This window comes from Anolis sagrei, chromosome X (genome assembly GCF_037176765.1).
Source record: "Anolis sagrei isolate rAnoSag1 chromosome X, rAnoSag1.mat, whole genome shotgun sequence".
NCBI classification, from domain to species: Eukaryota; Metazoa; Chordata; class Lepidosauria; order Squamata; family Dactyloidae; genus Anolis; species Anolis sagrei.
Window position 1 is genome coordinate 15,867,652 of NC_090034.1, and position 23,052 is coordinate 15,890,703.

Here is a 23,052-nt window from a genome sequence, read left to right on the forward strand (position 1 = left end):
CAGGGTCGAAGTAAGCTCCCAACCATTAATAGTCTAGCTTGCTGTTGACCTCTGCAGCCCGAAAGACAGTTGGATCTGTCAGGTAGGAAATTTAGGTACCGCTTAATGCGGGGAGGGTAATTTAAGTAATTTATGACACCATAAAACCTTCCAGCAGTGTGCAGAAGAATGAGGAAGTACTCCATCAAGGGACCTGGTGTCACAAGTGGACGGTGAACCGGCAGCTCCCCCTGTGGCCGGAACCAAGCATACCCTCATGAAGTTGGAAAAAGCTGGAATGTTAAATTGCCTCTGTGTCTGTCTATATATTTTCTTGTCCTACCTCATCCAGGGTTTTATCATTTTACCTCGTCCATTTGGCCCGCCCATTCTGTTTGATTTTATATTGTGTTAACTTGCTTTATTTATTTTATTTTGCTACTGTACATATTTTATTTTGATGTAATTTTGTTGTCTGCATCTTGTATTTTATTTTGCTGTATTGCACTTTTGGGCTTGGCCTTTTGTTACCCGCCCCGAGTCCCCTTTTATTAATTTTATTGTTATATTATTATTATTATTATTATTATTATTATTATTACTATTATTAAGGACACAACAAGATGAGTCCACAGCAAACAAGATCACTCTGCTGGCTGTTGTACTGGATCACACATCGTACAGTGGCTAGGATTCTGTGATGTATCGGCGAATAATGCGTGCAGATCCCAGTAAGGTGGCCTTCTGCAGCTGGCAGATGGTAATCTTGTCAGTGCATATTGTAGTGCAGGCCAAGGTCTTTAGGCACTGCATCCAGTGTGCCGATCACCACTGGGACCACCTTTACTTGTTTGTGCCAGAGTCTTTACAGTTCAATCTTTAAATTATTATTATTATTATTATTATTATTATTATTATTATTATTATCATTATTATTATTATTATGTCTAAATGGCCCTGAATGTTTGCCATGTATATGTGCATTGTAATCTGCCCTGAGTCTCCTGCAGGGTGAGAAAGGCAGAATATAAATACTGTAAACAAACAAACAAACAGTGATGACGGTCCTTCAAAAATTCCCTGCCTACAGTATGTACCTCAGATCAAAAAGTGAAATCTCAAGACAAGTCACTAGTGATGAAGAGTCGTCTTGTGCAATCAGTGGCCAGGGAACAGAGCAAACTAGCCAGGCGACGTCCAAGGCAGCCAAGGTGGCAAAGTCCACAAGTCTCATGGAGGAAAGCGGAGTCAGATCAATTTTTCTCATGAATCGATCCAGGATTTACACTCCTATCCCTGACCTATTCTGCTCCATGAAAAACAGAGTTCAAAGTGTGTTGTCAAAGGCTTTCATAGCCAGAATTACTGAGTTGTTTTTAGGGCTTGAGATCTGCTGGGAGATGGGAAGATGTGGAAGGAATTGTGTGTGGAGCTAAAGCACAGGGAGACTCTGGACCATTTGCACTATACTTGCAAAACCACAACTTTCTCATCACAAGGACCATGTAACAGACACAGCCATACTTAAACTCCTTATTTACCATTTCCTTTCTGCTGAACCCTTTTTTGAAAAAGAAAACTGCACAAATCCAAGTTTGACAGGGTTAAATTCATGAGTTGACAACTTGGTACAAAGTACACTTATTTACAAATGGAACTAACGGCATGTGATTTAAAACCGCAGTGTTCAAACTTTGGTCCTCCAGTTGTTTTGGACTTCAGTTCCCAGAATTCCTGACTATTGGACAAGCTGGGAGTTGGAAATTCCTGGAGGTCCACAGGTTGTAAGCTACAATTTTAAAATATTTTGTCCTTTTAGGCAATGTTTCTCAGCCTTTAGCCTTCCAGATGTTTGTCGAAGAATTAATTTTATTTACATCCATATATTCTGATATGAGGAGCCCTGGTGGCGCAACGGGTTAAACTGCTGAGCTGCTGAACTTGTTGACCAAAAGGTCGGCACTTCGAATCTGTGGAGCAGGGTGAGCTCCAGCTGTTAGCCCCAACTTCTGTCAACCTAGCAGTCTGAAAACATGCAAATGTGAGTAGATTAATAGGTACCGCTCCGGCAGGAAAGTAACGGCTCTCCATGCAGTCATGCTGGCCACATGACCTTGGAGGTGTCTACGGGCAATGCAGGCTCTTTGGCTTAGAAATGGAGATGAACACCAGCCCACAGAGTCGGACACAACTAGACTTAATATCAAGGGGAAACCTTTATCTTTTTTCTGATATGCCAAACTCTAATGGGCTTATAACATGAATTCAAACTATTATTTATTTATGACATTTATATGCCGCCCTTCTCACCCCGAAGGATGAGAACGGCTTACAAGATATATATACATACAATATATTATATTACTAGCATAGTACAATATTAGCAATAAATATTACTACATTGTACTACACCATTATATTGTAATATTATTAGCAATATTACATGTAATATAAATATATAATATCATATTATTAGTAGTATTATATTGTATTACATTATAATATTATAAACATTATATGTATATACAATATATTATATTATATTATTGTATTGTATTACATTATAATATTATAAATAATATATGTATATATAATATATAACATTACATTAAGGTAAAGGTAAAGGTAGTCCCCTGACATTAAGTCCAGTCATGTCTGACTCTGGGGTGTGGTGCTCATCTCCATTTCTAAGCCGAAGAGCCAGCGTTGTCCGTAGACACTCCAAGGTCATGTGGCCAGCATGACTGCATGGAGCGCTGTTATTACATTACATTACATTATATTATTAGCATAGCACTACATACTATATACAGCAAGGGAGATGTCAAAAAAGATGTACGAAAAAAGTGAGAAGCCAGAGCTGGGTAACCAAGCCCTGCTTAAATGCCTCACCGTGGCAAAACACCTGTGGTTTTGTTTCAGTGTTTACCTTGGGTCTGTTACAGTTGGCCACGATTCTAATGATCCTTCTCTTCAGGTCTTCCATGTTGGGCATACTTAACCTAGAATGCAGAAAGGGCAAAAGTAGTGCTCATGTTCTCCACCAAAGAGGACTTGTTTCAAGTTGGGTCACACAATAAACCATGTACAGCCTTACCTTGGAACAACGTCTTTTCCAAGAATGATTGAAATAATGAACTGCTTAGAGTAGTCCGCAAGCGATTTACTTAAAAAGAAAAAAGGAGAAACAACACAACCAAGTTATTGGAGAGCAGGCTTTGTTTGAGCATGTAAGAAATCAGTTAGTGTGTGTGTGTCAACTGTAAAGTAAGATGCACAAAGCCGATTGATTGGGAGATGGCTGAGCCTGGGACTTTTGGATACTGTTACATTTTTCAGGCTTGAGCTATGCGGGTGCTGACAGAGAAGCAGAGAGAAGCATAGAGAGAGACTGGAGTGTGCTCTTGCTTCATGAGTTCCTGGAGGAAGATTCTCCACATGGACACAGAAAGACCATTTTAAATCTCTCTAAAAGGACATTATATGAGTCGATGTAACTTTTTTTCGTGTCAGGAGCGACTTGAGAAACTGCAAGTCGCTTCTGGTGTGAGAGAATTGGCTGTCTGCAAAGACGTTGCCCAGGGGACGCCCAGATGTTCTGATGTTTTACCATCCTTGTGGGAGGCTTCTCTCATGTCCCCGCATGAGGAGCCGGAGCTGACAGAAGGAGCTCATCCGCACTCTCCTTGGATTCGAACCTGCAACCTGTCGGTCTTCAGTCTTGACGGCACAAGGTTTTAACCCATTGCGCCATCGGGGGCTCCTAGTGATCACATGATTGTATTAATGTTTTTCTGAACAACGAAGAGTAAACTACTTGTTCTTTACTGTTCAGCTGCGTGGCATTTTCTTTCTCTGGCAAGGCAGTGTGTGGGCTGATCAAAAGTGAACGACACACTATTTTCATTTTGTCACAGGCTTCAGTAACTAAAATACTCATTAATCTTTTACAAGGGCTATAAATTCTTGAGTCAATTTTTCAACCATTTTCTCCTGACGTATGCACAACTTCATTAAATTAAGCTAGCTTAATTTAATGAATTGTGGATCTCTCCGTGGATTTCTGTTTTTGAACCAAGATAAACAACTGTTTACGATTTACCTCAACAGACCTCCTGGTGGAGAAAAAGCATAACACTTCAGGTTTGGGAAAGCGTTTTTGAGCATGATTGCCAAGATGGAGGCCGTTCCTCCTCCTAAACTGTGTCCCACGACAACCAGTTTATATTCCTAGAGATGGGAGGAGAAAAAGAAAAGAAAAAACCATGGTAGACATCTGCACAAAACCATAAGCTCTTTTTATCAGGACTATGCTATGACATCTGCAAGGTCACAACTTACAGGAGCGATGGTGAAGGCTTGGTTCAAAATGCCATCATTGATTAGTCTCTGGTAAATGTAGTTGGCAGCCTGGGTGATTCCCTAGGAGGCAAGAGTGTGAGACGTCACAAGCGGTTTCATCAGTTGACAAAGCTGGTGAAGGTCCTCCATTGTCAGACATAAATATGATGGGTTGCTGTGAGTTTTCTGGGCTGCATGGCCATGTTCCAGAAGCATTCTCTCCTGATGTTTGGCCTACATCTATGGCAGCCATCCTCAGAGGTTGTGAGGTCTGTTGGAAACTAGGCAAGTGGGATAATGTCCAAGGTGGGAGAAAGAACTCTTGTCTCTTGGAGTTAAGTGTGAATCTTGCAATTGGCCAACTTGATTAACACTGAATAGCCTTGCAGCTTCAAAGCCTGTATTCTCTGGCCAATCAAGCAGATTTAAGGTGTGACTGAAAGGAATATGGGATGGGCTTTCCCAGTTTGTGGCATCCAAACCACTAAACTTACTGACCCCATGCGAACTAATCGCCTCCCTTTTTCTGTCCTTTTTGTCCAGAGATGGACAAAATGTAATAAACCTCCCCATCTGCCTCTTTATTTTTTCTGTCTTATTTTTTGTTTTAATCTTGGATGGTATTTCCCTTGAGTTTTTTTGTTTTCAGAAGGAAAGGAAGGGAATGTTTTTTTTAATGAGGCTGTACACAGGGCATTGCATCCTTGGCTGGATCTCATATTTTACTATTTCTTAAACCATGAGCTGTAACTTCGGTCCCACAGTAATTTCTTATTTCATTTTAGAGCATTCATTTTTCCCAAGTCAAAACCCAAGAATATATTACTTGCCGACCTTATGTACCAGGCCGTTTTCCAGGACATCTTCTAAAGTTAAATTTTCACAATCTGCTGACAGGTCTGTGAGGACGTCCTGGAGATAAAACAAAGGAAGCAAAGGTCAAGCATTTTCATTGCTTGACAGACACCTCAACTGCAAAAGTCTGCTGTCAACAGTTATCTTTCCAGAGATTAAATAATCTGTCATGGGAAGACAGGATTTTAACAGCAAGGTATTCTCTGGGAGGAAGTTTAATAAATAAGAAAGTAAGTAATATATATGTAATAGTTTCCACAAGTAATTGAATTATAATATAATAATAATAATAATACTTTATTTGTATTCCGTCCTATTTCCCCGAGGGGACTCAGAGCAGATTCCAGCATACACAGACATAATGGCAATCATTCAATGCCTAGAAACAACAAAACATAGATAAAGGTAATGGCTTCCCCTTCTGGCTCTGAAGAGTGGTGCTCATCTCCATTTCTAAGCCAAAGAGCCGGCTATGTCCATAGACCTCAATGTCATGTGGCCGGCATGACTGCATGGAGTGCCATTACCTTCCTGCAGAAGTGGTACATATTGATCTACTCACATTTGCATGTTTTCGAACGGCTAGATTGGCAGAAGGTGGGGCTAATGGTGGGGGATCACACCATCCTGTGGATTTGAACTGCCAAATTTCCGGTCAGCAAGTTCAACAGCTTAGTAGTGTAACCCATTGCGCAAATGATTACTTATCATTTTTTTCACTAGCAAACATCTATCTAAAACAATAAGTGCAAAGGAATATAAAACATGCAAATAAATACTACCTCAAATGACAAGGTTCCTCTCACAGCTACGACAATGGCCTCTTTTTTGTGATCCAAAGCAACGAAGAACGGTATCTCATAAATCTGAAAACAGAAGGAACATGTTATAAAAGCCTGGCAGATTCCCTGGCAGATAACACTAATGGTCTTTTTAGCATGGCACTATATGACATGGTGCCACTTACTACCATTAGAGATGGATAGTTCATAAGCTGAAACAATGTCCTCCTGCTATCACCAAAGTAGAGGCTGCCTTGAACCTACTCGAGCCATGCTGTGTTGGTCCCATTATTTATTTATTTACAGTACCAGCTGTCCCCTGCCACACATTGCTGTGGCCCAGTCTGTGTATATGTGCTTTGTGTATTTGCATTTATATATGTGGTTTTGCACGTGTTGTAATGTAATTTTTTTTGCTTTTTAAGTCTCTTCTGCTGTGTTTTTCAGTGTTTTTGTGAGTGATGGTCACCCGTTGACCTGATACGTGTATTGCATCCAAATTTGGTGTCCATTCGTACAGTGGTTTTTGAGTTATATTAATCCCACAAGCAAACATTACATTTTTATTTATATATATTTATATTCCGCCTGTCTCTCCCCGAAAGGGACTCAGGGCGTATCACAGAACACATATGCAGCAAACATTCAATGCTGTTATACACTGACAAGACAGACAACTATACATAGATAGAGGTATATATAAGCTTTCCCATCTTCGGCATCTTGGAGGCTTGAGCTTGTTTCCGGCCACAGGGGGTGCTGTCACTACATCTTCCCTGCCAAAGAGCTTTGTTTGTAAACGTCCTCCTTGATCGAATTGCAGGCATTTTCTAGCATTTCCTTATGGGTGCCTTAAATACCTCCCTGCTTTAAGTGGTACATATTTATGTACTCACATTTTACTTCCAAACTGCTAGGTAGGCAGAAGCTGGGCTAAAGGCCAAAAGTTCACCCTGAGCTGGCTTCGAACTTTCAACCTTTTGATCGGCAAGATTTACGGCAGCTGGTGGTTAACCTGCAGTGCTAAAGCCCGACAGATAACACTAATGGTCTTTTTAGCATAACACTATATGATGTGGTGCCATTTACTACCACTTAAGATGCTGAAATACATGCTGAAATAACATCCTCCTGCTATCACCAAAGCAGAGGCAGCCTTGATCCTACAAGATTCTCTGGACAAACTGGAATGTGTCCAGAGGAGGGCAACTAAAATGATCAAGGGTCTGGAAAACAAGCCCTATGAGGAGCAGCTTAAGGAGCTGGGCATGTTTAGCCTGAAGAAGAGAAGGCTGAGAGGAGATATGATAGCTATGTATAAATATGTGAGAGGAAGTCACAGGGAGGAGGGAGCAAGCATGCTTTCTGCTGCCCTGGAGACTAGGATGTGAAACAATGGCTTCAAACTACAAGAGAGGAGATTCCATCTGAACATTAGGAAGAACTTCCTGACTGTGAGAACCATTCAGCAGTGGAACTCCCTGCGCCGGAGTGTGGTGGAGGCTCCTTTTTTGGAAGCTTTGAAACAGAGGCTGGATGGCCATCTGCCGGGGGTGCTTTGAATACAATATTCCTGCTTCTTGACAGGGGGTTGGACTGGATGGCCCATGAGGTCTCTTCCAACTCTTTGATTCTATGATTCTAAGAGCCATGCTGTGTTGATCCCATTACTCCCCGGGAGAAAACGGACATTTCAAGCTTGAAATGTTTCACAGACATTCTGCTTTGGTCAAATGGCTTACATCAAAGTCCCAGAGAGATCAGAGTACAAGCAGGGTGTTTCTAAGAAGGAACTTGCTAGAATGTTTACCTTATTGTGAAAGCTCATGTGAATGAAATCTCTGTATTGCAGCCCCGTCATTTTTAAGATGGATCCAAAATGCATGTTGAAACGGTCATCGCCAATGATATCAGTCTCTACTGGGCTCCTTCTGCAGCTTAGAAGGAGAAAATGAGACGTGAAAAAAATCAAAACATTATAGAAAAGAGCAGCCTTGTATTATATGAAGAAGAAGAAAAAACAATCAATGACTACATCCTAGAAATTCCTTATTTCTCTGTTAAGAGAAAAAGAGGCAAAATAGCAACAACAACATCTACTTAATGGCACTGAAATTATTTTTAAAGAAAACCTTAACTCCTTTCTCATACCCCCATAAACAAGTTATGAATCTAAAGACATATTGTATATACTTGAGTATAAGCCGACCAGAATATAAGGCGAGGCACCTAATTTTACCACAAAAATAACTGGGAAAACGTATTGACTCAAGTATAAGCCGAGGGTGGGAAATGCAGCAGCTACGGGTAACTTTCAAAATAAAAATAAATACCAATAAAATGACATTAATTGAGGCATTTGTAGGTTAAATGGTTTTGAATATTAACCATACATACAATTGTAATTTAAGATAAGACTGTCCAACTCTGATTAAACCATTATTCTAACCTTTTTCAATGTAAATGTGCTTACGTATCCTTCCAATAATAATAGAGTAATATAATAAATGTAATTTTAAAAATAGAGTAAAATAATGGAAATGTAACCACAGTAATAAAAGAGTAAAATAATAAATGTAATAATAACAATAATAAATAGAGTAAAATAATGGAAATGTAACCACAGTAATAATAGAGTAAAATAATGAATGTACTAACAATAATAAATAGAGTATAGAGTAAAATAATAAATGTAATAATAATAATAATAATAATAATAATAATAAATAGAGTAAAATAATGGAAATTTAACCACAGTAATAAAAGAGTAAAATAATAAATGTAATAATAATAATAGAGTAAAATAATGAATGTAATAATAACAATAATCAGTGTAAAATAATAAATGTAATAATAACAATAGTAGAGAAAAATAATAAATGTAATAAAATTAATAATAACAGAGTAAAATAATAGATAACCTTGACTCGAGTATAAGACGAGAGGAGCTTTTTCAGCCTAAAAAACGGCTAAAAAACTAAGCTTATACTTGAGTATATATGGTACTTTGAAATTGGATTTCATCTGCTGAATTATGGAAAATGAATTCTAGCAGGCAAATCCTCAAACAGATCCTTTTCAAATGTTACATGTGTTATTGCTCAACAGGCTTCTACATTCAACAGTAATAGTAAAGTTTTATGTAATTTAATAGATTTGTTTGATGGTTTTATTGCTTTTGGTTATGCATCTTTAATATTTTTATGTTTAATTCTATGTTAATGTTTATATGTGTTAGGTTTTAATTCACACATTGTGGTGGTTTTCAGTGTTAGCTGCTTTGAGTCTCCTTTGGCAGAGAAAAGGTGGGGTAAACATAATAATATAAAAGTTACGGCTACTAATACTACTAATACTACTAATAACAACTTACTATACTTTTTAATTTGTAGGCCAACCTACCAGTCACCTTTAAGCTTACAGAGTCCTGTAAAAGGGTTTGTCATGATATAGTAGGGCCAACCATAGGTAGCTGCAGCAAACTTCATATAATGAGCAGCATTTTCCAGTTCTTCGTCCAAATCATTTGCCTGGGAAATGGAGACAAAATGCAATCTGTAGCAGCCTGTCGTTTCTGGTACAAAAGAGTGGGTGGGAGTTGGGATACAGAAACATCTGGGAGGCTGCAGTGTGTTCTGTTTAGTCAGGAAAGGGGGGGGGTTGAATTTAGCTACAAGGCTTGTGGATAAGATAAAGGTAAAGGTTTCCCCTTGACATTAAATCTAGTTGGGTCCGACTCTGGGGGTTGGTACTCATTTCTATTTCTAAGCCTAAGAGCCAGCATTGTCCACAGACTCCTCCAAAGTCATGTGGCCGGCATGACTGCATGGAGCGCTATTACCTTCCCGCTGGAGTGGTACCTATTGATCTACTCGCATTTGCATGTTTTTGAACTGTTAGGTTGACATAAGCTGGGGCTATCAACAGGAGCTCACCCTGTCCTCCAGATTCGAACTGTCAACCTTTTGGTCAGCAAGTTCAGCAGCTCAGTGGTTTAACCCACTGTGCCACTTGAACAGTAATATAATCCAGAAAATCAAGGCAGATAATCCAAAATATCTGCTTTGAATTGGGTTATCTGAGTCCACACTGTCATATAACCCAGTTCAAGGTGGATTTTATATAGCTGTGTGGAAAGGGCCTCTGTTTTCTGAAGCAACAGATGCTGGGAGGCAACAGGAACTGGGAGGAAAGAGCTCTCTGTCCCTTTAAGGAAGGTAGCTGCTTTCATGTGAGTGAATGGCTGAATGGCACTGTCTCATCACCTGTATTGTAGGATTCAACAGTTCATCCCAGTGGGCTTTTACACAGGCAAAATGCCTGGAGATGGCCCTGATAGAGGAAGCTCATCCACCGCTCCCTGGATTCGAACCTGTGACCTGTCGGTCTTCAGTCCTGCCAGCACAGGGGTTTAACCCACTGTGCCACTAGGGGCTGTCTCATCATTAATATTGGAGGATTCAACAGTTCATCCCAGTGGGCTTTTACACAGGCAAAATGCCTGGAGATGGTCCTGAGAAACGTACCACAGGAGACAGTGGCGACTGGGTGAGAACATCATCAGGCTCTTTAGGACAGTTTTCCACTTTATCTTGCTCCTGGTGAAGCAGGGTCAGGCCTGCTGCCACATCGCTAGGCACCAAGTCAGTGTCCTGAAGAGAAAAAAAGAAACACATTACAGTAGGATTAGCGGGGTGGGTGGGGGGGGGGGTGTCAATGCATTCTGTGCAGCTTCTTGGAAAGGAAAGATAAGAACTGGGTTGCTCAAGCCTCAACTGTCATTCCTCAACTGTCATTCTTTTAAATTGCATTCTAAACAGTCACTAAATCAGTCACATGATCTGCAGCCCCTCCCACTGCCTGAAATATACAGAGCTAATAAAACTGCAAACCAAAAAAGACATACACTTCAGGAAATAAACCAACACATTATAAACAGACAAAGCATTAAATAGAGGAGGCTTGAGAAGGCTGTTAGCTCCAACACCAATAGTTTTTGTGGGATATAATTTCCTTTTCCTGCCTGTTGCTTTTTGCTTCTCAAACTCTCAAAGAAGTCCTAACCAGAGCTAGGAAAATACTCTTAATGTGTGTATTAAAGGCTCCAAACAAATAGAAACCTACATATGAAAAAAAATCCAGCAAAACAAGTTCTTCTGATCGTTTTCCACTGCAGAATTACTGTAGAAGAGAAATGCCTCTCAGGAACAGGGAAGAGAAGAGCTAGCCACTGTGTTTTAATTGGTGGTTTGGTCAACGTTTCTTAAATTGTGGGTCTCAACCTCAGTTTGAATCTGGGGGTCGCAAAAAAAGTTCTGTAGTATGACACCTAACAGCTGTTTTAGGCATTGACATGAATGAAGGCAAAACAATGAGTATATATTCTGTCACTTGAGGCTACAAAGCAAGTCATGGCATGAAAAATGTTAAAGGTGCTCTTATGTCCTGCAGTATCCAATATTCAGCCATGATTTAATTCCTTATGTTGAAACAAACAAGCACATCCATATCATTAGTATGCAAATTTGCTTTAAACTTGAATAAACAGTAAACAGAAGGTAAAAGAAAGAAAAAATGTCTTCCTTACTGCAAAGTAGCTTCGGAAAAGCTCTGCAATGCTTGTAAAAGCCACTCGGTGGTCATCGTCCTGCACGATGCAGCAACACAGCAACCGGATTCTTTTCTCCCAGACCCGAGTTGCTGTCTTTTTGACATTGTAAAAGAGTTGGTCCGACTGACTACTCTCCAGGTTACGGTTGGGGCAGTGAGCCACGTACAGCATCTTCTTCCCACCAAGAGGATCAAAGACAACCACAATGGCCACCACAGTGAAGACAATGATCACCCAGCTGCCAAGGAGAACAGATATCAGAGCCAGTCCATAAGGACGTACAGGCAGTCCCTAAGTTACAAGCATCTGACTCATAGTTAAGAACAGGGGTGAGACAACAGGAAGTGAGAGAAATCTACTTCTCGGAAAGGAAATCCACTCCTGGAAGTGTTATTATCGAAGGGGAAAGGTGTCTCTACTGAAGCTTTCTCACCAGTTCTTGCTTCCAAAACATGACATTTTTTTTCAAAATCCAATTTTCAATGGGACAAAAAGTGAGGTGAAATCTTCTAAACGGGCACAGACAGCAAAACAAACATGGTGTGAACCCTTTCCTATGTCATCCAAAGCTTATATACATACGAGTATATATTTGGCTGGAATTACTTAAAAATGTACCTGTTCCGACTTACATACAAATTCAGCTTAAGAACAAACTTAAAGGACCTATTGTGTTCATAACTTGGGGATTGCCTATGCCAACCTTGAGCAAACTTTGGCCTTTCATGTATTTTGGACTTCAAATCCCACCATTCCTAACAGCCTACCAGTTGAAGTTGAAGTCCAAAACACAGGGAGGGCCGAAGTTTGCCCATGTCTGGCCTATACCCATATTTCTTTGCATATTTCATCCCATAATAGTTGCACCCCCATTTTTTGGGTGCCAGGTTTTGGCACTCATGGGATGCTTTCTATAGAAGCCCAAAACTCCACGTGAAAGAAGTTTCAATAAATGAACTGAAATATCTGCACACTAGAAAGACTTTTCATGGAGCATCCGATGGCCATCTACCTTCACTTGAGCTCCGAGGAGGGAGTCTCCTTACCTGGCAATGACTGTTCCAAATATAGCGCTGATCATCGTCTTTTCACAGTTTATTCTGCCATCCGATACCCAGACAGCACCCACAACAGCCCAGACCAGTTCGGGCAAAAAAAGACCGAGGCGCAGGTACAGCAATTTTGGAAGAGACTTCCTTGGCCCAGGATTGGAAATTGTTCCTGAAAACAATTGTTGAAAGCTATTGCATCAGCTGCATTAACTAATACATCTAAACAGGATTAAAACACAATATGAAAAATGTGTTGTCGAAGGCTTTCATGGCCAGAATAACTGGGTTGCTGTGAGTTTTCCAGGCTGTATGGCCATGTTCCAGAAGCATTCTCTCCTGATCAAATCAATTGGCCACCTTGATTAGCACTGAATTCAATGCTAATCAAGCTGCCAACTGCAACATTCACACTTGCCTCAAGCAGACAAGAGTTCTTTCTTCCACCCTGGATATTCCACAGATATATAAACCTCACTTGCCTAGTTTCCAACAGACCCCACAACCTTTGAGAATGCCTGCCATGGATGTGGGCGAAACGTCAGGAGAGAATGCTTCTGGAATATGGCCAGACAGTCCAGAAAATGCACAGCATCCCAGTGATTCTGGCCATGAAAGCCTTTGAAAACACATATGTTCCCTTTTTGGAACATGATCCCCACAATAAGAGATGTATTGCTACTGATATAACAATATACAAGCAAGCTGGTCATCTGTATCCACAGATTCTACATTCCTGGACATCCCCTTCCTCCCAAAAAATCCTTCAAGGAAACTTTGACATTTCCATTTCATGACATTGTTGTATATAATGAGATTGAGCATCTATTGATATTGATTATTCGTGGCTTCGGTTAATTTTCTCTCTCTATGAATCTCCAGGTCTACTAGTGTGGCTCTATGGTCAACATCCTCTGGGCATGCTGCGGGACCTTGACATTTCTATCTAGAGAGAACACCCTTCTAGAAGTCTCTGGCTCTCCACTGTAATTCCATGGTTAGTTTCCAGCAAAAGTTAACTCTAGAATCATGTTGGAAGATTCAGAAATTCCTAGAAAGGGATTCTCTCAGGTAGAATAATAAAGCTTCTTTCTTCTTGTTTTTTCACTGTCCACTGTAGTTTTTTTTTTCTTCTCTGTACAGTGAATGTGGAGAGCTGGCTGTAGTTTTACATAACCATAACATAACGTAAAATGCCTTTTACCTTGCATGCTGATGTACAAAATAGAAGATAGAGCACATATTACGGCTGCCAGGAGAATAAGGAGGACGAGAAGGTAACTGTGCAACAGCACTCCTCCATTGCAGTTAAATTGTCCTTTGTGAATAGCATACAACACCAAAATCCCAATCCACCTGCAGGAAAGACACAGAAAAATGCACACATCACCAGCTGAAGAATGTAGTTTCACATGAGAGACAAGCTCTCTGAAGAAAGCCTGATACTCCTATATAGGCCTTCCAGGATGCTGAGAACTTTATGGGAAGCCCTTCTTATAGTCCTGCCCTCCTCAAAGGCAGATCTTGGAGAAACATGAGAAAGAGCCTTCTTGGTGGCTGTTCCCATAAGGCTACAATGGCTCCCTCCTTCTTTCTTCTCTAGAGGCTGATGATGACATTTTTATTCCTTTTTTTTATCATGTCAGGAGCGACTTGAGAATTTGGGGAGTGCAGGCAGGCTTGGAAAGCATGCGCACCTGCCAGTTCCTACAGCACTGCTCTTACTACTCTAAGAGCAGAAACAGCAGGTGCCAGGTAACAACGCACGCCGTGGAAAAGAGCCAGTGGGTGGGAAGCCCCCCCCCCCCTTAATGGTCTGATTTTCAGGCCCTGAACCAAAACAACCCTCCCAATTTCAGGAGACTTACCAAAAACAGATCAGGGCCCCCTACAAAAGCTGAGACATGAAATGGGACAAGGTTTCCCCTGAATGCACATGTCTACTATGTAACAAAATTTGAACAATTATCTGTTCCTGGTTTGCAAGTGTTATTTCCTGTTTGATACTTGCTTTGAAAGTAGTTGCTATACTCCAGACACTTTGTTTTTGTGGATGCCATAAACTATATTGTATTGATTGAGACTCAATGAGATATTCATTGAAAAACTATAGAAAAATGTGCTGCTAGATGTTCATCCCGCGAAAACAATTTTTTTGCCCTTTAATAAACTTTTGCCATGTTTTTATGATAGACGCAATTAGGAAATGACATTTATAACCCATGAACAAAAATTGTGTTATATATTGTAATCAGATTGGCTAATTCAAGCTACTCAAGTAATTGCCCCTTGGAAAGTATCACAGAAAATACCAGCAGAGTTGCACTAAGCAATTAACATTACACAACCAATTACAGTATTTAAGGAACAGAACTCATGGAGATCAAAGACTGTCTAACAAAACACTTATTTCCACACAATAAAACCAAGCAGTCTGCAGGAAAATAGTCATTATCTTGCACCAGGTTTGAATCCAGCAGCAAAGAACAATTCTGAAAAAAATACTTCCTTTTTGCATACAAAACTAACTCCTAATATCCCTAGGCCACCTTGAGTAAATAGGGAAAACAGAGTACAACTCTAATAAATATATACATAAGACAAATATTTTACTGGAGCTCCAGTTCTTTTTTCAAATTCCCGCTTTAATATCAGAGCTTTCTAATAAAGACTTTAAGCCATATTCTCTGCTTCTGCAGAAAGGAGCACTATGTAAAATTAACACAATACAGCCACCCCACTATTTGCATCATTTCTGAGGACAGTAAAAACACATGGAGGGTGGTTGTGGCTACGTAAGACTAAAGAGTAAGCAGCTTTGCTCTCAGCTTGAAGCTCTCAGTAAAAGTTGATTGTCAGCTGTGTGCCTTGCCTCAGAAGACCCATGGCTATAAGCTCAGAGGGGCCTGGATACAGGATTACCTGCGGCCTAATACTGCTCCAGTAACCTATCTTCAGCAGGGACTGAAAGCCAAGGGGGAAAACAACACAGCAGTGAATGTCCTGTTGTATTCCCACACTGTGTGGATCCACACATCCTGATAATCCAGACGGTAGCGGTCAAAGTCTGACATGTTTGCGCCTTTGAAAAGATACCATTCCCAAAACTACCCAGTCACTGACTAAGGAATGTCAGGAATCCTGATCCAAAATATTTTTAAAAATACAATTTGAACCAATTCCACAACAAACCATAATTTATAGACAATCACCCACCACAATAACAAGGCAAGGTTTGTTGATTTATCAACTACAGCTTATTTAAATCTGCTTCGGTTTGTTTTCATATCCAAAGCCAGATCCATTGCTTGCTTTCCCAAATATCCTTCTTGGACCACAAACAGGAAAAAAAACAAACAAATTAAGCTGGGGAAAACAAACTGGTTTGTCTGGTCATTTCTTGGACAATTTACACCTAAAGCAAGAAACTACTACTAACCTGGCTTAGTACAATTTATAAACATCCCCACTTGAATTTGAAGGACAGAACAAAGTAGTGGTCAGGGTCAAAAATAAAAGAATGTGACCCAAAACACCAGTATATTTAGTTTAAACCTCTAGTCACTAGCTAATGCTTGGGAGAGGCATTTGAGCATTTAGAATAGGTAAAAAATCCCAAACAGATTTGAGTAAACACCTAAGGAAGGGACATGGTCCTCTGAGCAAACCTACATTCAGATTTCATCCCGAGATTCCTCATCCCTGAGCTAGATACAGCTTTATATATTTACTTGCCAGGATGGCTATATGGAAGCTCAAGGGTGAACGAGAATATATTATTGAGTAATAGCTGCTGAGGAACAATGCTGGGTGTGGGCGAGTTCTAACTGTCTTCACATCTCTTTTGTTTGCTTCCTTAAGGCGTGTGGTTGACCAACAAGATGTCTGATGTCCTTGGCGTCAATCACAACTACTCCCATACGGCTTCTTATCTCTAATTTGCTCTATTGCAATTAGGATAAATCCTTAAGCCAAATCAATTTTGCATTCATAAAGTTTTGGACTCTTGCCATTTTAACTGCTTCCATTTCTCAAAAGGCAGGAGCTCACTAATCATTTGAGTTCAGAATCGTACCACTCCAGAGAAGGCATGTGTTTATCCAATTTTATCATCACTTTTCCCAAAGAAAATGGAGAGTTACAGATTTACAGCAATGCCAAAAATGTGATAGGTATCATTAGCTTTTCCTCAGGACTTCAGTATACAGATTCTCCAACTGTGCACACAAGTAGTTAAGAACTTAAAATGACTCACGCTGGATCAGAGCAAAGCAAGATCTGGCCCATTCATACAACAGCCAACCAATATATCCCCAGTTCATGAGCAGGACATAAACAAAACACATCTTCTTGTGCCTGTTCCCCGGCAACTGGCATCATGAGGCATATAGAGTTAAACACTGGAGGCAAAATATAAACATCATGACTAGTAACCGCTGAAAGCCTTATCCCAAATACATAATCTAATCCTCTTTAAAGGGGTTGCTGTCTCTTCCTATAGCTTAAGGCAGCAAACTCCAAGTCAGTCCTCTGTTAGATCATGTTTGAGAGATGAGACTTTAAGCAGCCTATATTAATTTTTTTAAAGGATGCAATTAAAACAGAAAGAAAAACAACTATCAAAACAGAATTATGTTAAAAGCACACCGTTCAAAATGAGGTCACTAAAAAATAAAACATCCAATTAGTGACAAACTCAATCCTTAGCAGCTAGCCAAGTGTTAAAGGTTTGACTCTTTCTCTTTTAATGCTTTAGTCTGTCCTTTTAGCTTGCTTACAGGTATACGGGGCAGTGATAGTATTAATGTTAATACTAGCCTTCGACAATACAATGTTAATGCTACGTCTTCTGTCCTTTGCCCCAGCATCTGCTTTTAAACTGAATACCAAAGTTCACTATTGGTAAATATGTGGAGTTACGACAATGATTCATTTTTTTCCTGGATAGTACTCAGACCATTGTAGACAATGTAAGACAAATCTTACCAGATCATTCTGATGAAGAGCTCAAAGGCTCCTGGAAAGACAAAGTCATCACTGCCGATGGCCCAGCGCCTCCCAAACATGACCATCCCAGGCATCGTGGGGCCCCTCTAGATGCTCTTCCTTAATCCCTGCAGAAGAATTACATGAAAGCATGAAAGAATTACCAGCCTTTTATGCCAATTTGATTCAAACTTTATAAGGTTCAAAGCATTGCTCCACTACCCCCCTCCCCCCCATCAATGAGGCAGACCTCAAACGACGCTTGACAACCTGACTCATCTCTTTCTGCTCCTATTAAAACTGGTTTTGTGAATCTTGTAAATCCACATGTTCAAAGCATCACATAGATTTTACAGGTCTAATTTGTCCTTCCTGCCTCCCTAAACCTTTAACTTCCATTTTATCTGTTCCCTCAAAACCTTCCATATATTTCTTCCACAATTGCCATCAAACTAAAAGTCTTAGTTTTACTACCACTTTGTTCTTGCTGATTTAAGGAGCAAGTGTACATACAACTTGTAATTCTCAAATAGAGAATGACATTTTATTGTTCTGTTTGTATTACTCCTCTTGCTCCCGGCAAGAACATAGGCGTTGGGGTGGCACTTGATGAATCTAAATTAATAATCCAGTTCAGTATTTGTCTTTGAAAACACCTTTGCCCATAGAAGAACCTTTGCTTTTGAAAACAGAAGCCATGATGTTTACGCCCTTTTGCCTAATAAAGGTAACACTACAATGTGGACTTTGAACCCAATCTACATACACAATAAAGTGAATGTTGAAGTCACTTAGAAAACCAAGGATTTGTTGTGATTCCATTAAAAAAGAGAAATAGGTCCTGTCTACATTGCCATATAATTCCATTTCTGAATCCAGATTATCTGAATTGAACTGGATTATATGGCTGATATAATCCAGTTCAAAGCAGATAATCTCTTAGATGTGACCACAATAGTGTACAGTATGATCCCTGTATCCCAGACATGAGCAAACTCGGGCCCTCAAGGTGTTTTGCACATCAACTCCCACAATTCCTAACAGCCTGTTAGAAATTGTGGGAGTTGAAATCCAAAACACCTGGAAGGACAAAGTTTGCCCATGCCTGCTGTATCCACAAAAGATATGTCCCCAGGTTTTACATGGAAACACATAGATTCATATAATCCACTGGTCCTGTGGATAAAATACTGAAACGTTGACAAAATCCACTACAATATTTTAAAAAGCAGCAAATTAAAAAAATACCCAATAAGACAAATCCACTGGATTTGAAGCACATTGTGTTAAGGAGCATCTACACCAGGGGTCCTCAAACTAAGGCCCAGGGGCCGGATACGGCTCTTCAAGGTCATTTACCTGGCCCTCGCTCAGGGTCAACCTAAATCTGAAATGACTTGAAAGCACACAACAACAACAATCCTATCTCATCAGCCAAAAGCAGGTCCACACTTCCCATTGAAATACTAATCGCAGACCAGGACCAAATTTACTAGACAGACGACCCATGACCCACTTTATGTCCTGGTGCACTTTGGGGAAGGATGGACAATGAATGATGGGAGATGCAGTACCTCCACTCACTTCCAGAGACCACTGCGACCCACTATAATGACAGATCAGGAAAAACTTGGCACACAAAGCCCCCATGACCCACTCTACATCCTGGTGTGATTTGGGGAGGATGCACCATGGACGATGGGACTTCCAGTACCTTCACTCACTTCATGAGTCCATAGCAACCCACAACAATGACTGATCAAAAGCAAACTTGGCACACAGAACCTCCTTGACCTACTCTACATTCTGGTGACAGGACTTGCATATGGGAATTGTAGTTCATCTACACCCACTGAACCCAGCCAACATTGGTTCTAGACGAAACTTGGAGCACAGACAAACAATGCCTTTCTCAAATAACCCGGGCACTGCCGGGTCCCCAAGCTAGTAAGTTTATATTTGTTAAAACTGTTCTTCATTTTAATTATTGTATTGTTTTATAGTATTTTTTTGCATTACAAATAAGATATGTGCAGTGTGCATAGGAATTCATTCATGTTTTTTTTTTCCAAATTATAATCCGGCCCTCCAACAGTTTGAGGAACTGTAACCTGGCCCTCTGTTTAAAAAGTTTGAGGACCCCTGATCTACACTGTCAACTTAACGCAGTTTGATGCCACTTTAACTTCCAAGGTTCGCTCCCTGCTCTGGAATCATAGAATCATAGATCTAGAAGAGACCTTGTGGACCATCCAGTCCAACCCCATTCTGCCAAGAAGCAGGAAAATCCCATTCAAAGCACCCCTGACAGATAGAATCATAGAATCAAAGAGTTGGAAGAGACCTCATGGGCCATCCAATCCAACCCCCTGCCAAGAAGCAGGAATATTGCATTCAAATCACCCCTGACAGATGGCCATCCAGCCTCTGTTTAAAAGCTTCCAAAGAAGGAGCCTCCACCACACTCCGGGGCAGAGAGTTCCACTGCTGAACGGCTCTCACAGTCAGGAAGTTCTTCCTCATGTTCAGATGGAATCTCCTCTCTTGTAGTTTGAAGCCATTGTTCCGCGTCCTAGTCTCCAGGGAAGCAGAAAACAAGCTTGCTCCCTCCTCCCTGTGGCTTCCTCTCACACATTTATACATGGCTATCATATCCCCTCTCAGCCTTCTCTTCTTCAGGCTAAACATGCCCAGCTCCTTAAGCCGCTCCTCACAGGGCTTGTTCTCCAGACCTTTTAACATTTTAGTCACTCTCCTCTGGACACATTCCAGCTTGTCAATATCTGGCCATCCAGTCTCTGTTTAAAAGCCTCCAAAGGAGGAGCCTCCACCACACTCCGGGGCAGAGAGTTCCACTGCTGAACAGCTCCCACAGTTAGGAAGTTCTTCCAAATGTTCAGGTGGAATTCCCTTTCCTGTAGTTTGAAGCCATTGTTCCATGTCCTAATGAAGGGGAGAGTGGTCACCAATTTGGTTCGATTGATGGCTGGGAGTGGTGGGCCTCTTCACTAGTCTCCAGGGCAGCAGAAAACAAGCCTGCTCCCTCCTTACTGATATATCTTATCATGTCTCCTCTCAGCCTTCTCTTCTGCAGGATAAACATGCCCAGCTCTTTAAGCCGCTCCTCATAGGGTTTGTTCTCCAAATCCTTGATCTCTTGAGCCACCCTCCTCTGGACATATTCCAGCTTAGAATCAACAGTGCCCAAAATAGGACACAGTATTCTAAAATATATAGGCCGTCATGTTGTTGTCAGCTTCTGTCGCAGTGACGTCATTAGGGGGCGCGGGGGGATGCGTTCCGCATCCCCCGCGCCCCCTAATGACGTCACTGCGGCAAAAGCCCCCTCCTCACCTCAGAGCGCCCCCTGTTGGGCTTCCAAAATGCCGCCCGCTTCACCTGCCGCCGCGCGCCACCTGCCCCTCGCAGAAGCAAGTCACCTCCTCCTGCCCACATGACGTCACGACGCACGGCCCCGCCCCCTTACACCGCCTTCCTCTCACGCGCATGCGCACTACCAATCCTTGCGTCCCTCTCTCTCCGCCGGCTTGGAGCACAAACAGAATGAAAAGCCGGCGCATGCGCAGATAAGGAACCGGGGCCAAAGGTGTCATAGAGGTATAGCACTACAGGGCAGGGTTTAAAGACATTTCACTTCCGGTCCTCGTTCGAACCCTGAGTATGTCAAACAATGAGAGTTTCCTTTTCCTGTTTCCCCGCAATGGAGGAGGCAGGCGCCTACTGCTTTCGAGCGGAAACCGGACATGTTTATTGGGACTATTAAACCGCAACTCTTTGCCTTTCTGAGTGGTTTTCTCCAGGCGCACGCGCAGTGACAGATTTGTATGTGTTTCTGCGACTCTTACCTGATGAAGCAGCCAAGGGAGCTTCCAAAGCTTGCATGTGGTCTGCTGTGCTTTGGAGTTGGCCCAGTAAAGTTATATATTATATATACAACTTTACTGACATCCTTCTTTGGAGGCCTTTAAGCAGAGGTTGGATGGCCATCTGTCGGGGGTGCTTTGAATGGGATTTTCCTGCTTCTTGGTAGAATGGGGTTGGACTGGATGGCCCATGAGGTCTCTTCCAACTCTTTGATTCTATGATTCTAAGAGCCATGCTGCGTTGATCCCATTACTCCCCAGGAGAAAACGGACGTTTCAAGCTTGAAATGTTTCACAGACACGAGGTCTCTTCCAACTCTAGGATTCTATAATTCTATAATATGAATAATGTTGTAATATATTATATATACAACTTATGATATAGTACAATATATTATATACTAATAGTATAATATACTGGTAGCGTATTATATATTGTACTATATTATAATATATTATTTTATATATATATTATAATAATATAGTAATGTAATATATTATGAAATAATGTAATATATATACAACTTATGATATAATACAATATATTATATACTAATAGTATAATATACTGGTAGTGTATTATATATTGTACTATATTATTATAATATATATAATTTTATATATAATAATATAGTAATGTAGTATATTATGTAATAATGTTGTAACATATTATATATACAATTTATGGTATATTACAATATATTATATACTAATAGTACAAGATAATTATATATAAGAATATAATTGTATATTATATATTACATGTAATATCAATAATATTGCAGTATAGCGGTCTAGTGCAATAATATATACTAATATTGTGCTCTGCTAATAATATATTAGATATAGGTAAAGGTAGTCCCCTGACATTTAAGTCGAGTCATGTCTGACTCTGGGGTGTGGTGCTCATCTCCATTTCTAAGCCGAAGAGCCAGCGTTGTCCGTAGACACCTCCAAGGTCATGTGGCCGGCATGACTGCATGGAGCGCCCTTACCTTCCCGCCGGAGCGGTACCTATTGATCTACTCACATTTGCATGTTTTCGAACTGCTAGGTTGGCAGAAGCTAGGGCTGACAGCGGAAGCTCACGCCGCTCCCCGGAATTGAACCTGCGACCTTTCAATCAACAAGCTCAGCAGCTCAGTGCTTTAACCTATTGCGCCATATTAATATGTGATACAATATTTTGTTGTTGTTCATTCGTTCAGTCACTTCCGACTCTTCATGACCTCATGGACCAGCCCATGCAAGAGCTACCTGTTGGTTGTCACCATCCCCAGCTCGAGAGCAAAACAGTAACATATTTATTGTCTTTGGGAATTCTTTGGTGTGCTCCATTATCCAGTGACGTGTTTGCAATGTGAATCCTAAAGCCTCTTCTTTTCCTTGACCCAGCTGCATGTCCACCTAATATTTCTCACTCCACATATAGTAAAATAATAATAAAATAAACCTTAAATAATATATAAATGTAATAAATGCATATGAAATAGTAATATATTAAATAATATATACATATTTAATATTAAATAGTAATGTATTAAATAAATATCCAATAAATACAT

General features: G+C 40.6%; 1 protein-coding gene across 3 annotated transcripts in view; it reads right to left on the reverse strand.

The window, feature by feature from the left end:
• The window catches only part of LOC132782022 (diacylglycerol lipase-beta), a 29,973-nt gene extending 8,876 nt beyond the window's left edge, over nt 1–21,097 (reverse strand). Inside the window, exons 1-14 of one of the 3 annotated variants that reach the window (XM_060786661.2) lie at nt 20,958–21,097; nt 17,604–17,731; nt 13,822–13,973; nt 12,615–12,789; nt 11,545–11,806; nt 10,484–10,609; nt 9,360–9,487; nt 7,768–7,894; nt 5,958–6,041; nt 5,155–5,232; nt 4,321–4,401; nt 4,082–4,209; nt 3,077–3,145; nt 2,909–2,981 (exon numbers count right to left, since the gene is read on the reverse strand). In XM_060786661.2, the coding sequence (XP_060642644.2) occupies nt 2,909–2,981; nt 3,077–3,145; nt 4,082–4,209; nt 4,321–4,401; nt 5,155–5,232; nt 5,958–6,041; nt 7,768–7,894; nt 9,360–9,487; nt 10,484–10,609; nt 11,545–11,806; nt 12,615–12,789; nt 13,822–13,973; nt 17,604–17,698 (1,578 nt within the window). In that variant the 5' untranslated portion in view covers nt 17,699–17,731; nt 20,958–21,097. Of the gene's footprint in view, nt 1–2,908; nt 2,982–3,076; nt 3,146–4,081; nt 4,210–4,320; nt 4,402–5,154; nt 5,233–5,957; nt 6,042–7,767; nt 7,895–9,359; nt 9,488–10,483; nt 10,610–11,544; nt 11,807–12,614; nt 12,790–13,821; nt 13,974–16,872; nt 17,014–17,603; nt 17,732–20,957 lie in introns of those variants that run through there. The other 2 variants (XM_067461214.1, XM_067461215.1) reach the window with 2 other exon arrangements.
• Between the last annotated feature and the right edge of the window lie 1,955 nt (nt 21,098–23,052).